General features: G+C 48.9%; 1 protein-coding gene across 5 annotated transcripts in view; it reads left to right on the top strand.

Annotated features, from left to right (window-relative positions):
- Positions 1–14,753, top strand: part of ARHGAP22 (Rho GTPase activating protein 22) — a 179,315-nt gene that overhangs the window by 132,820 nt on the left and 31,742 nt on the right. For 4 of the 5 annotated variants that reach the window (XM_032491660.1, XM_032491662.1, XM_032491665.1 and 1 more), the window contains one exon: positions 14,574–14,750. In XM_032491660.1, coding sequence (XP_032347551.1) covers positions 14,574–14,750 — 177 coding nt within the window. The remainder of the gene's footprint in view (positions 1–14,573; positions 14,751–14,753) is intronic. The other variant, XM_032491663.1, reaches the window with a different exon arrangement.

Here is a 14,753-nt window from a genome sequence, read left to right as displayed (position 1 = left end):
GCTGTCCTTCCTGTTGCTAATTTGGCGTCTTGGGCTGCTTCCCAGTCTGTGGCTGACCTGCTTGCCCTTGGCTCCCTGAGGACCAGGGCTTCATCTCTGTGTCCCCCGTCCCCAGCCTGGTGCCTGGTGGGTTGTGTGATGAGAGGACCGTAGAATGTCCTTCCGGGCAGCGGTTCTGAAGCCCCTGTCCAGGGGGGCGGCATCCAGCATCGGGGGACAAACAGGAACTTCCTTCCGGTAGAAGGAGAGGTGGCGATGTAGGCACGGGCTGGTGTCAATGATAGGGCTCTAGTCCGGGACCTTGGATGATGGTCAGCCCCTGCCCCGTGGCCCGGGCATTCCCCCATGATGCCAGACTGCGGGGCTTGGGCACAGGGAGCCAACAGCCAGGAAAGGGGAGTCAGAGCAGCATCCTGGGGACTGTGCTTTACAAGCAGCTGGGCTTGAGCCTGAGGTGGGAATCAGCTGTGAGGGGGGTGAGGGGATGTCACTGGCATTTTTATAATTGATGCTTACAATCACAAAGTGATTTTTATTTATTTTCTAAATTTAGTCTAAAATGTGCAGTTTCTGGAGACAGCGAGCTGGATGTGGTGGGACTCAGGACACCCCCTCCTCCCACTGGCACTGGGTATCGTGCCTGCCTTGGCTCCACTTATGTCCCAGGGCCGGTGGGGGAAGGGCAGAGGCTTGGAGCCCCAGAGGCTGACCTTTGTGCTAACACTTCCTCTGGATCACCACCGAGACCAAGACATCCTGAACCCAGGTGATCGTCACCCCTTCACCCACGCCACCGCTTCTCCCCCCAAACACCTGCCAGAACCTCCTAGCTGCCTCTGGACCCACTTATGCCCCATTGGGGGCATTAAGATACACCAAGGACCTCAGGACCTTTCCCAGCTCAGGGCCTTTGCACTTGCTGCCCACCCCCCAACCCTCTGTGCCTGGACTGGCCCCTCTAGTCACTTAATTCTCAACTCAAGGACCCCTCAGACAGACTTTTCCGATCAGATGGGCAACCCTACCCCATCTCTGCTGCAGTCACCCCATCTGAGCTCCCTCCTTCCCTGATTTGCTCCCTCATCCTTTGTCCATTTTCCCAAAGAGTATGCTCCAGGAGGGCACGGCCTTGCTTGTCCTCTTTACTTAGGCACCCCCTCCACCCCTCCCCTGCATGCCATGCACACAGTAGGGTCTTGAGGAGTATCTGTTGCCTCACTGAAAGAAAGAGGCTCCCTACACATGCAGGCTAGACCAGGCCCAGCCTGCCTGAAGTCTCCTGCACAGGTCAAGCCTGCAGGGAAGGAGGGGGAAGGGCTGTGGGGGTGGGGTGGGGAAGAGGGATTGGGGGAGGGGGAGAGGGAAGTTAACGCCCCCGGGACCGCACTTGACTGGAGCCCATGGGTACCTCTCCCCTTTTGTCCCCAGGCTGGCAATTCTGATACACCCTTTGGAAGGCTGCACTGACCATCCCACCAGGGTGGAGGCCCCAGGCTCCCAAACAGCAGCCAGCTGGATCCGGCGTCCCTGTGGGCTGTCCCTGCTTTCCTGTTCTGTTCCCTGCCCTGCTTCCCAAGCCCAGTCTCTGGCTTTGGTTTGGAGGAACCCAGGCTAAGACACCACGTGGTATTAGGGAAAACGTTCTCAGCAGCAACGTGAGGTAGGGAAAGGCGCCAGGCCCCCGCAGTTAATAACAGCTCCTGCCAGCCCACTGCGTGCTTTAGTCATTGGTTTAACAAATGCCGAAGCGCCCACCTGGACGAAGCCCTCCGTTAGGGGTCAGGAGAGGTGTGAGAAGCCTTGAAGGGGAGACCCAGGAGGGTGGGAACCTGGGGCTGGGAGGAGGCTGGGGAGGGTCTTCGGTGCAAATCAAGCTTCCATCACTTACTAGATTCCTAGGGCTTGGGAAACCCTCCCACCAGCCCCAGCTTCTCCTGCACATAGTAGGGGCGGTAATACGATCAGACCATTGACTTCCTGGAGTCGCTTTGTGGGGTGCCCGCCTTTGCAAGCAGTGTGGGGGCGGCAGGACCAGTAAAGCTACAGCTGGGGGCCCTTGTTACCTCTGCAGCTGGCGTTGCTTGTAACATGGTAGAAATAAATATCCCTGTGCACATTCATAGGAGAGGTTGGGTCTAATGGTGTACAAGGAATGTAAGGAAGTCGAACTTCATAAATGTTCCCTTTTCCTTTCTTAGGGCAATGAATGTTCCTTTATTTTCCATTTTTATAATATAATATATATTTTAAATTTCATTTTTTATTTTTATAACTTTTGTTCTGTTATTTATTTAATATTTTATAAATTTGATAATATAATATTTTATAATGTAATATAATCATTCCTTCCAGGTCCCTGAGCATAAATCACATATTTTCCCCTCACCTCCAAGTGCCAGGCCCACCCCTCCTCCCCCACAACCCTCCCCACCCTGGAACAGTTCAGAACCAGCTCTTCATCTGAAACTGGCATATTCCATTTCCACATGTTGCTATTTTTAACTTATTTTTTTTTTCCTGCCCAAAAGTTATTTTAAAATGGAGGTGAGGGGTGGGTGGGCAGTGCCCTGACAGTTAGTGGTGTTTTCCAGTTGGGCAGTGCTATGTTGCTGCTAAGGCCTGGCTTCTCGGGCAGGTCAGGAGACAGCAGGGGGCCGGGTCAGGCCAGGCCCAGAGCCAGGCGGGCAGAGCTGTGGGTGGGAGGCTGTCCCACCCCACCCCTACCCCTACCCTGACCCCCACCCTGACCTCCCCTCGGGAATCCTCCCTAGCTCTTGCTCCCCACGGTGGTTTTGCTTCTGTGATAATGGTTCAAGCCTGTCTCCCCAGCTTGGCTGCCTTCTCCAAGAGGCAGGGACTCATGGTTTTGTCACTGCTGTGTCCTCAGCACATGGCCCAGTGTGTGGCACGTGGTAGACATTCAAAACGCCTTTTGTGGAGGGGAGAGTGGGAGAAGGAAAACTGGGAGTGGGTGAGGGGGGAACAGTTAGGGAAGGTGATGGAGAAGTGGGGATATTTGAGCTGGGTCTTGATGAATGGGTAGGAGTTTTCCAGGTGGACACAAGGGGAAGGGAGCCCAAGAAGAGGGAACAGCATGTGCAAAGACAATAAGACATGAAGTATGTGGTATATCTTGGGCACAAGAAGTAGGGCAGAGTACCTGGGGGGTCCACTATGGAGACTAGCTGGAGGGGCTGAAACGGTCCCCTCAGCCAATCAAAAGGAGCCCCAGTGGGAAGCAGTGACCGGGCAAATGTCCTGAAGGCAGAAGAGAGGGGCTATGGTGTGGAATTCTTGCCAGGGAAGGGAGAGCCCGGCCTTGTGCTTCAGAGGGGACCCTCTGGCCGGGCCTGAGCCTTCCCCAGCTGGCCCCTTCCTTCACTTCCGCAATTGTCCCTGTGAGAAAAGTCACAGCCCCAGTTTTCCCATGGGGTGCTGCACGGATTCCCTAAAAACGCAAACATCCCCAGAACCACAAAAGAAGATTTCCCAGGGAGATGCTGGTTTGGAGAAATGAAACCGCTGTGGGGCTAGGCTGGCCAAAGGGGAACTTGGACCGCAAACCGATTGCAGGACATTCGGGACCTTTTCCTAAACGAAAAGTACTCAAAGCACAGGGCAGGTCTGATTCTGCAGGGCCAAACCCAGGGGCCACCACCTCTCTTAACAAGGAAAAGAAACAATTTTTATTCAAGAAAGCGCTCTGTGCCTGTGATAACATATGCAAACACTTCAAAGGGCCTGTGGTGAAAAGCAAGCCTCGTGTCCTGAGCCCCTCACCTCCTCCCCTGAAGCAAGTCCGGGTCCCCGGGTCCTGCTTGTCCTTTCAGAAATGGGCACCCTTGTGTGTCCACGCCCTTGTGTGTCCTTGTCCCTCTTATACAAATGGCAGCATGTGCTTCCCGCGGTATTTTGCTTTTTCCACATAATAATACATCACTCCATATCACATAGTTCCACCACCACTTTTTTTTGAATGGACATCGTTTACTGAACCAGCACATTATTTATTTAGGGGGAGGGTATAGCTCAGTGGTAAAGCACATGCTTAGCATGCACGAGGTCCTGGGTTCACTCCCCAGTACCTCCATTAAAAAATTAATAAATAAACCTAATTACTTCCTCCCTCCCCCTAGCAAAAGAGCAAAACGACATTATTTATTTAACTTGATGGACGGTTAAGTTGTTCCCTGTTTTTCTCACTGCCTCCTAATTATGCACAAGTGCAAATTTATCTGAAGGGTAAATCCCCTAGGGAGGATGGCTGAGTCATTTAAAATTTTGAGAGATACAGTAGTGCCCCCACCCCGATCCATGGTTTGGCTTTCCGTGGTGGTTTCGGTCTCTGTGGTTTCAGTTACCTGCGGTCAACTGTGGTCTGAAAATATGTTAAATGGAAAATTCCAGAAATAAACAAGACATCAGCTTTAGAACAATCCACGCCGTTCTGAGTAGTGTGCTGAAGTCTCGTGCTGTCTTGCTGTGTCCCACGGAGGGGTTAGTCACCCTTTGGTCCAGCAGAGCCACACAGAATAAGCTGCCGGCCCCTTAGTCACTGAGCAGCCCTCGTGGTTATCCAATCGACTGTCAAGGTGTCCCAGTCACATAACTTTTATTACAGGATATTTTTATAACCGTTCTGTCTTATTACTAGTTATTGTTAATTTCTTAATATGCCTAATTTATAAATTACACTTAATCACAGGCATGTATATATGTACAGGAGAAATATCAGACATACAGGGGTTGGTACTATCTGCAGTTTGGGGCATCCGCTGGGGGTCTTGGGGTGTGTCCCCCGCAGATAAGGGAGGTCCACTCTATTGTCAAATTATGTTGCACAAAGAAGTGGTGCGAAAATCTTTATTACCAGCTTGGTAAGGGTCTGTCCCCTTTCCTCACCCATCCCCCTCGGGTCAGTCCTCCAGCTGTGAGCCCCACACCCCTCGGTCAGCTGGTCACCCGGCTCTGAGGGACTCCCAGGTGCCAGCGTGCCCACCATCCACCCCCATCCTCCACTCTGCACAGCTTGCAGCCCACAGCCCACAGGGGATGTGAGATTTCTTTCCTACTTGTCACTTTCTATTAAACTCCATTTTCATCTATTTTTTTCAAATAAATAACATGGTACAAATATCAAAAGTCCAAAAGCCGGCCTCCCTGCCCCCTTTTCCTTTATCTGTCCACTTTCCGCCCCAAAGAACTGCTGCTCCCAATGTCTTTGTCTCCTTCCAGAGGTATTTTGCACAAACAGGAATATTTCTGTTTTTCCTTCCTCCCTCCCTTCGTTTGCAAAAATGGTAGCATGTTATTCCTCCCTTGGCTTTTTCATTTAACAGTATCTAGCAGAGAACATTCTGAGCATAAGCTGCATCCTCCTTTTTTTTAATACCTGCAAAGCATCTCATTTTATGAATATATACCCCTCTCCTTTTGTCATTTGTCTTTTCACTGTCTTTTCTTTGCCTTGCAAATGTTTTTAACTTTCCTGTAGTGAGATTCTCTTTTGTGGTCTCTGGTTTTGGAGTCAAATTAGAAAGACCTTTCCCACTTCGAGATTAAACAAAATTTCTCCCACAATGGATCTTGGTACTTCGTGATTTCATTTTTTTATCTTTAAATCTCTGAACCATCATGATTTTTTTTTTATTTGTTGTAAGATGGGGTATAAGTTTCCAACTTGGTAATTTTGCTCTAGGTGGCTGTTCAATTGTTCTTATACCATTTACTAAAGAATCCATCTTGTATTGGCCCCTTTGAAATAACTTCCTAATTCTATTCCAAGCTCCCAAATGTGTTTGAGTCTGTTTTCATGTTGGGCAGTACTGCGTTGCTTTAATTATCGCAGCTGCATATTTCACTCTGTTTTAGTAATTGCTAGGGCTGGTCTGATTTCACTATTCTTTTTTTTTTTTTTTACAAAAATGCATTTGCTATTTTTACTTAAGAATTTTAGACTCAACTTGCCTAATTTAAAAAAGAAATACGATTGTATTTTATTGTGCTGATTTATGGACTAAATTGGGGAAATTGGCATCTCTGTTTGAGTTTTCCTACTTATGACAGATGATATGCATTTCTGTCTCTTCTAATTTATAAACAGATTGTGGTTTCTGTGTATTAATTTTGTATCTGGCTACTGTACTGAATTCTCTCATTGCTTGTGATGGATTTTCAGTTTATTGACTTAGGCTCTCCACACAAATAAATAATAACCACAAATAGTAATAAGACCAGGCCCTCCCCTCCAGCTTTTATAGTTTTATGTTTTCTTTCTAATCTAATTGCACTGGCACATACTTCCAGGAAATGTTAAATAACAGTGGTGATGGTGGACATGCTTGTATTGTCACTGACTTTGGTGGCGACGCGGCCAGTGCGTCTGCACTAAACAGAGCATTGGCTTTGGGTACATCCGTGCTGAGGAAGGCTCCATCTAAAGGAAGGCAGGTAAACAGGTGGCATCAACACAAGTGTAGCCCCTCACCCTGTACTTTCTCACCAGAGTTTGGTGCCCACTGCCCCTGCCCCCCCCCAGCCCCCCACCCTGCCAGCCCTTAAGCTGTTATCTTCGGAGCTGCCAGTGGTCCAGGCTCCTGACGCTGCGCTGGGAGGAGTGAGTGATACCGGAGAGGCAGCCAGGCTGGGCAAGGGGGCTGTCTCGGGCTCTTTATCCTGAGGGTCAGGGGGTGCACCATAAGGGTAGCAGCTGATTTCATGGAAGGAACCCCAAACTGCTAAATCCAAATCCTGCTGTGCCATTTCCTAGCCGGGTGGCCCTGGGCCACTGGAAGCTTCTGGAGTTCCGGCTGCCCTGCCGTAACATAGGGATGATGGTCTCTACAGATGGCACGTAGGAAGCACGGACAGGTGCCATGCCCAACTTCTGGCATCCTTGTTTCATTCAACCCTCACCAGAACCTCAAGAGGCAGGTCCAGTTATTGGCCTCATTTTGCTGATGAAGAGACGGAAACGTAAAAAGAGTAGGTGGCCAGTAAGCACTTAACGTTCCATCAGCTTTCTCCCACGTATTCATTTAGTCTCCACCAACCCAGTGAGGAAGGCTCCCTGAGTCTCCACTTGGAGAGGAGGACCCAGAGGCACAAAGCTGGTGGGGCCAGGGGTCTGGCCCTATGTTCTCAGCCCCTCGCATGCTGGGGGAAGGGATGGACCCAAAGGCAGCCAGGTGGCACTCCGTGTGCTCTCAGTCCTAGAATGCAAGCTGGCATGTGCAAGGTGGTCGGTGCTTGGGACCTGCCCAGGGATTTCCGTTGTAGGAAACCAGGGCAGATGGTGCACCAGCACCAGCTGGAGGGCCCCGCAGGAACCCAGCTGTTCCTCCTCGCCCCGCTCCGCCCAGGATAGTCCCGGCTTTGGGGCACTGAGAAGTACAGAAGTTCCCCAGGGCAGACAAAAAGTGCCTGGTCCCCCCCCACCCTCCGCCCACTGGCAGAGCACAGACAGCCCAGAGGCTGCAGCCTCTGCCTCCAGCCACACGAACAAACCCGAACTGCCAGCCCGCGTGCACCTGGCATCTGTCCCTGGCCCTGCCGAGCTTGGCTGCCGCTCCTGCCGCCACGGCCCCACCACTTCTTACACCATGCCTTTCTGCCTCGCCAGGCATCTGAAGAGGAGCAGGCGTCTGCCCAGGGGTAAGTGGACAGCCAGGGTCAAGGGCAGGCTGCAGGGACACCAGGCTGGGGGTGGTGATTAACCCTGGAAGGGCAAGTGGCGTTCAGTGACTGCCAGCAAGAGAAATTGAGTGAAGACAGGATGACAGAGATTCGTGGGATGCTTGCACCTCTGCTCTGGTTCAGCCTGGGGCAGCCTGGCAGGGATAGGCAGGGGAGGAAAAACCATGCTGGCTTCTCGACGTTACCCAGAGCTGGACGAGCAAGTGCGTGCATGTGCAAACACACGAGCCGTCTCAGGAAGTCTGGGGGCGGTGGGCTCTCCCCTCCTCTGCAGCCCCCGTCTATGCTGTCTGACAGCTGCCCAGGCCCGGGGCCACCAGCCACATGTGGCTACTGAGCACTTGACATGTGGCTAGTCCCCATGTGCTGTTAGTACAAAATACACACTAAATTTTGAAGACTTAGTACAAAAAAATACATATGTATATCATATCTCAATAGTTTCTGATTATGTGTTGAAAGAAATTATATTATTTTGGATGTATTGGGATAAACAAAATATAGCATTCAAAATGAGTTCACCAGCTTTTTGGTTTTTAAATGTAGCTACTAAGACATTTGAAATTGCCTGTGGCTCACATAATATTTCCATTGAATTACGCTGCTCTGCACAGCTGCTTCCCCACACTTGGCCTTCACCCCTGAGAACCCAAGTATTGGGGCCCTCCCCAGGGCTCCCCGCTCCCCTGGGCAGTCAGTAGGATGCTGGTGGTCCCTGTGACACTTAGTACATTGCTTCTGTTGTCACCTTTAAATAGTGACTTCTTGTATTTTGTAAACATTTCCTCTAAATCCCTAGCTAATTCAGATATCATTTGATTAATTACATCAGAAGGACAGCTTTTCGACCTGAATGCCATAGAAAGGGTCCTGCGAGCTACTATGTTCACAAAATGGGCTTGCTGGTGTCCTTGACTCTGTTTCTTTTTATTATGAAAATTCTTATACAGAAAGGGTGAAAGGTAGATCTTGTCCTGGAAGCCCTGCCAGGATCTGCTGTGTTCTGGAGTCACCTCCTCTCCCCAGAGCCCCTTGCATGGGTGCGAAGAGAGACTCCGGCACAAAAGGAAGGTTTTAAATCCCAGAGCCCCGGGGGGAAGAAAGCCCAGCTGGGAACAAGACAAGCTGGGCAGGGTCCTTGCTGGGTCACTTAGGGGCCTGCCCCTTCCACAAGCCCCAGGCTGACGTAGTGAGCGCAGAGTGAGGTCAAGGTTAGGAGCCGGGCTGCCTGGGGTCCTGGTTCACTGATTTTACAGCTTGGACGTGTTTCTTAACATCTCTGGACTTTTGCTTTTTTTCCTTTAAAATGGGAATGATGACACCATTTCCCATCAATTCGTTAACATCGTGCCTCCCTTAGAGTGAGTGCCTATCACCTCGGTTCTGCTGCAGCTCTTGCTTTTCCATTCATCACAGTTCCGTGCACGCCCTCCCCATGCCACGCATCGCTTGGGGTGCTGGGGTGGCTTATGAAACAGACAGAAGAGGAATGCATGGAAAATATACAGTATAAATAAACATATTATGTAAACCCATAAACTGCATGTGTGCTGGATTGTGATAAGGGCTATGGAAAAATTAAGACCGGGGAGGGTCCCAGGTTGCAATGGGTGATGAGAAGTGAGGTTTACATAGGGTGGTCAGAAAGGATTCCCCAGGGTGACATTTGAGGAAAGGCTATTAGGAGGTGAGGGCACTAGTCATGGCGGTGTCTGGGAGAACAGCTTTCCCGGCAAGAGCAAGGGCAGAGGGAAGGCAGGTGTCTGGTTGTCCGGGGAACAGCAGAGAGCAGCCGTGAGGCCGGAGGAGTAGCGGCTGAGGGGGCCAGGGCCCTGGAAAGTGACTGCAAAGACTTTGCTGAGAGGGGGGCCGCTGTGGGATTGTGAGCTGGTGTGGGTCTCAACAGGGTCACTGTGCTGATGTTTTGAGAACAGGTCATAGAGGGCAAGGGAGGGAGCCTAGAGACCATGCCACTGATCCAGAGGAGAGATGATATGGGCTCGGGCCAGGTGGGACAGTGAAAAGTGGTCAGAATTGGAATGTATTTTGAAGAAGGAGGCAACAGAAACTGCTGATAGGAGACATGAGAGAGTGGAGCTGAGGATGGGTCTGGTTTCCACTTAAGTAACGAGAAGGCGGAGCTGCCCTCACCCAGGAAAGAGAGGGGTGGCAGACCTGGAGAGGGGTTCCATATTTGGTGAGTGGAAGAGGCCTGGAGCCATCTTAGTGGAGCTGAGGGGTGGGGGATAGAGGTCTGGAGGGCAGAAGAGCAGTGAATTTGGAAGTCATCAGCATAGGGACAACAGTTAAAGCCCTGAGACTGGATGAGCTCAATGAGGGAACAGTATGGATTAGTGTGGGGATGAGGGGAGGGAAAAGGCCAGGTGACTCCCCACTGTGCGCTTGGGGCACCCGGTTGCCCAGCTCTGAGATAGGAACACAGGAGGAAGCCGGTGTGATGCAGGTGGTGATGGTTTTCAGACAAGCCATGCTGTGCTTTTGGGAGGGATGTCATACAACTGTAGAATCTTTTTTTTTTTTTTTTTTTTGCATTCTTTTTTTATTGTAGTATAGTCAGTTTACAATGTTGTGTCAATTTCTGGTGTACAGCATACTGTTTCAGTCACATATATACATACATATGTTTGTTTTCATATTCTTTTTTTAATTTTATTTTATTGAGTTATAGTCAGTTTACAGTGTTTTGTCAATTTCCTGTTTTCATATTCTTTTTCATTGTAGGTTACTGCAAGATACTGAATATAGTTTCCTGTGCTCTACAGTAGAAACTTGTTGTTTATCTATTTTATATACAGTAGTTAGTATCTGCAAATCTTAAACCCCCAGTTTATCCTTTCCCACCCCTTTCCCCCCTGGTAACCATAAGTTTCTTTTCTATGTCTGTGAGTCTATTTCTATTTTGTAAATAAGTTCGTCTTTTTTTTTTTTTTTTTTTAGATTCCACATATGAGTGATACATATAGTATTTTTCTTCCTCTTTCTGGCTCACTTCACTTAGAATGACAATCTCTAGGGCCATCCATGTGGCCGCAAAAAGCATTGTTTCATCCTTTTTTCATGGCCAAGTAGTATTCCATTGTATAAATATACCACAACTATTTTACCCAGTCATCTGTCGATGGACATTTAGGTTGTTTCCATGTCTTGGCTATTGTAAACAGTGCTGCTAGGAACGTTGGGGGTGCATGTGTCTTTTCAAATTATATTTTTCTTTGGATATATGCCCAGGACAACTATAGAATCTTAAAGGTCATTTAGCCACATAGGAAGTATAGATCTGGTTGCTCTACATCAATGCTTCTCAACTGGGGACAGTTTTGCCTCCTAAGGAACATTTGGCAACATATGGATGGAGAACTTTTCGGTTGTCAAGGGAGGGAGGGAGAGGCTGCTACTGGCATCTAGTGGGTGGCAGCCCGGGATGCCACCCACCATCCTACCACGCATGACAGCCCCCCACCGCCCCAAGGGAGAAATATCTGGCCCAGAACATCGGTGGTGCTGAGGTGGAGAAATTCTGCTCTAGACTGCATTTAATTGAGTGTGATAATAAAAGTGAATATTTAGCGCCTGCTTGTTAGATGCCAGGTGCTAAGCTGAGGGAATAGCTCATTTCATTCTCCCAAAAAGGTAGGCACCTTCATTGTCTTCACCCCACGGGTGTGTGACTGACATTTGGGGAAGTCACGGCACTCCCCCTGGTGGAGCTGAGTGATGGACCCCCGTGGGGCTCTAAGCACCATTCTAGAGGGCCTCAAATGCCTGGGATATGTGGCAGGGTGGGATGGGAACACCGTGGCCACACAAACTCCTTAATAAAAGAAAAGGGGAAGACCGGAGACAGTAACAAGAGACCCCCATTTTTCATGGTGCATGTCTTCCTGAAATATTGCGGTTACGACTTTTTGCCTTAACTAAAGCTAGTACTAATCTTTCCTAAGGAACAGAGGAAAAGGTAGGCATGCACAATTAAATGCTGTAGAATATCCCAGCGTTTGCTGTGATGACCTATTTTATCTTTCTTGTATTCCTCGCCATGAACATAGAGGGAGCTTTACACTGCAAAAAGAGATTGAGTTTATAGTTGAACAAGCTGAATCTTGGCCCCTCTTCTTGTTTGTTGGTGAGCTAAGGGTTTAACTTCTCCAAGCCTCAGTTTCTTCATCTGTAAAATGGGGTCAGTAACACTCCTGCTTCATACAGTGTTTATGAAGACTAAATGTGATGGTGTGTCTTACACAGTGTTTTACATACACTGGGCCCTTAGCCGTGGTCATAGGACTTTCACTTCTGGATAAGATGGAGCAACAGGGACCGATTAATACTCTCACCAAAAACAACCCCCCCCCAAAAAGACAAATAATATGAAATAATGTTTTGTTATTGAAGTATAGTCAGTTTACAGTGTTGCATTGAAATAATGTTTTTCAAGACACTAGATAGACATTAGGCAGGGAAGGACTGTGAACCCCCAAGAGATGGGGGACCCATGAGATGAGCTGTATACAAGTCCTGGCTTTCTGCCTGGGAAAATTTTCAGGCTGTGATGCAGGAAGGGGACCTAGGTGGAGCCCAGTGGATTGACTCCATGAGTTAAAGAAACAGCAATCAAGGAGCAAGGGAGACCAAAGTATCTAAGAGTTTTCAGGGTAGAATACCAAGGAGGAAACAGCTGCTCAGAGAGGAAACTCCCTTGGGAACCTGTCACCCTGTGCATATAAGGGAATTAACCTGAGACTGAGGAAGGAACCACTGGAAAGGGTCAGAAGCAACACCGACCGCTCTAATACAGGGCAGGGAAGAGTGCCTTTTCCCACCTGCCACCCTGGAAAACCTCACGACTCCTGGGCCTTGCATGGAACACACAGAAGGGTTTCCTCTCAGCAGTGGGGACTAGTTAGCTCCATACTGAGAACTCTGTACCCACCTGATAAATCTTAGAAGCAAAATCTATAAGGATAAGACCCTTTCCAAGTAACCTAACTTCATCCCAGAAAAAGGCTTAAATAAATATCTTTAGAGGAATACAAAAATACCCAGCACCTAACCCTTTAAAAATCACAATGTCTGGCACCTAACCAAAAATACCAGGAATACAAAGACTCAGGAAAACATGACCTGTAATGAGGAGAAATAAAAACGATCGATTGAAACCAACCCAGGAGTGACACAGATGTTAGAATTAGCAGACAGAAACATTGAAACAGTTTTTATTCCTGTATCTCTTATGCTCAGAAAGTTAAGTAGAGACATGAAAGATTTTTTTTAAAGACTTAAACTTCTAGAGCTCAAATCTACAATATACGAGAGAAAAAATACACTGGATAGGATTGATGACAGATTAGACAGAGAAAATGAAAAGACTTGTGACCTCAAAAACACAGCAACAGAAACTGTCTGTGTTAGTTTTCCATTGCTGCTGTAACAGATTACCACAAACTTAGCGGCTTGAACAACACGAATGTATTATCTTATGTTCTGTAGGTCAGAAGTCTGACACAGGTCTCACTGGACTCAAATCAAGGTGCCAGCAGGGCTGAATTCCTTTCCGGAGGCTCTATTAGCTGTGTGACTTCAGACAAGTTCCTTAATCACTCTGTGCTTCAGTTTCCTTGCCCATCAAATGCAAATAGTAACAGTACCCCCCGCAGAGTCCCAGGAGGGCGGCTGTGTCTGTCAGCTTTGTTCACTTGGAAGGGTCACAGACTGCTCCAGAGTTCCCTGGAAGGCAGATACCAGTGCTCAATAAGAACTTACTCCTGTCCCTGGGCTGCAGGCTTTAGCAAGAAGCAGCCTGGGTCTCACCGTTCTTACCCCCTTGGGAACACAGAATTCCCTGGGACTCACCCCACCAGCAGGTGGTCCCAGTTAGGATCTGAGGCTCTGGGACCTTAGCAGTTAATGGTGAGTTACATGTTGTGGGATGGGAAATGGGGCGTAAAAACAAGATTATTCTTGAAAATCCCTTAAACGGACTGTGTTTTCTATCCTTCAGCTCGGTATAAATTGTTCTCTGTCCATTTCAAAGATTAATTCATTTACACATGAAAACGCCAGGACCGCTGGAGCTACCGGAGGGGAAAAGGCAGTTCATCCAAGCTTTTCCCTCTTTCTGCATTTAGATAATGATCCACTATCTAGATGTGAGTGGGGAGGGCAGGCGGAGGGTTCTGGAGTGTTTGCTCCATCCTGATTTAACATCAAGCCTCTGTAACGTTAATACATATGGAGAATCAGGTCTCATCTTCACCCCGGGGGAGGGCAGGCTGTGATGTCAGAGCCCCTGTTAAAGGCACACAGTGACACTGCACTATGTGCTTAAGATGTGCAAAGTTGGGGTGGGGAGGGGTGGGTACAGCTTAGTGGTAAAGTGCATGGTTAGCATGCACAAGGTCCTGGGTTCAATTCTCAGTACTTCCATTTAAAAATTTTTCTAAAATAAATTCACAACTTAAAAAAAAGAAAGACGTGCAAAGATGACTTAAGTAAAACATGTAACAAAGCTTCTCTGGCGTCTGACCTTCTCTGAGCTGGTGTCACACCTAAGTGCTTTTTCCTAATAGTGGCCCGGGATGGTTTTAATTATTTCTGATTTGACACAGAACAATAACAAAGAAGACGAAGGGAGAAAAGAAACCCAAGGGGGCTCGAAAGACAGACGTGTGAGGCGTGAACGTGATGGGGTGCAGATGTAGAACCAAAAAGCATGGCTGTTGCAGGGCGGTTTTGGGGAAACAGCCTTCTCACACCCCCGGGAATAAAAGCCAGCTGGTGTCAGGGCTGGAGAGAGCCCTGTGGGGGAGGCACCCCAGTGTCGCTGAGGTCCCTGCAGTAAGCCTGTTCTCCCTGTCTTGCAGGTGGAGCCGGGGAGAGGGAGAAGGTGCCGGCCAACCCCGAGGCGCTCCTGCTCATGGCCAGCTCCCAGCGGGACATGGAGGACTGGGTGCAGGCCATCCGCCGGGTCATCTGGGCCCCGCTTGGCGGAGGTACTGCCCGTAGCTCGCATGCTCACCCTCTAGAACCCTTGTCTCCAGGTA

The sequence above is a fragment of the Camelus ferus genome, chromosome 11 (genome assembly GCF_009834535.1).
Source record: "Camelus ferus isolate YT-003-E chromosome 11, BCGSAC_Cfer_1.0, whole genome shotgun sequence".
In the NCBI taxonomy this organism is placed as follows: domain Eukaryota; kingdom Metazoa; phylum Chordata; class Mammalia; order Artiodactyla; family Camelidae; genus Camelus; species Camelus ferus.
The sequence above is the reverse complement of the archived record's forward strand: the minus strand, read 5'-3'. Positions and strand labels throughout refer to the sequence as shown.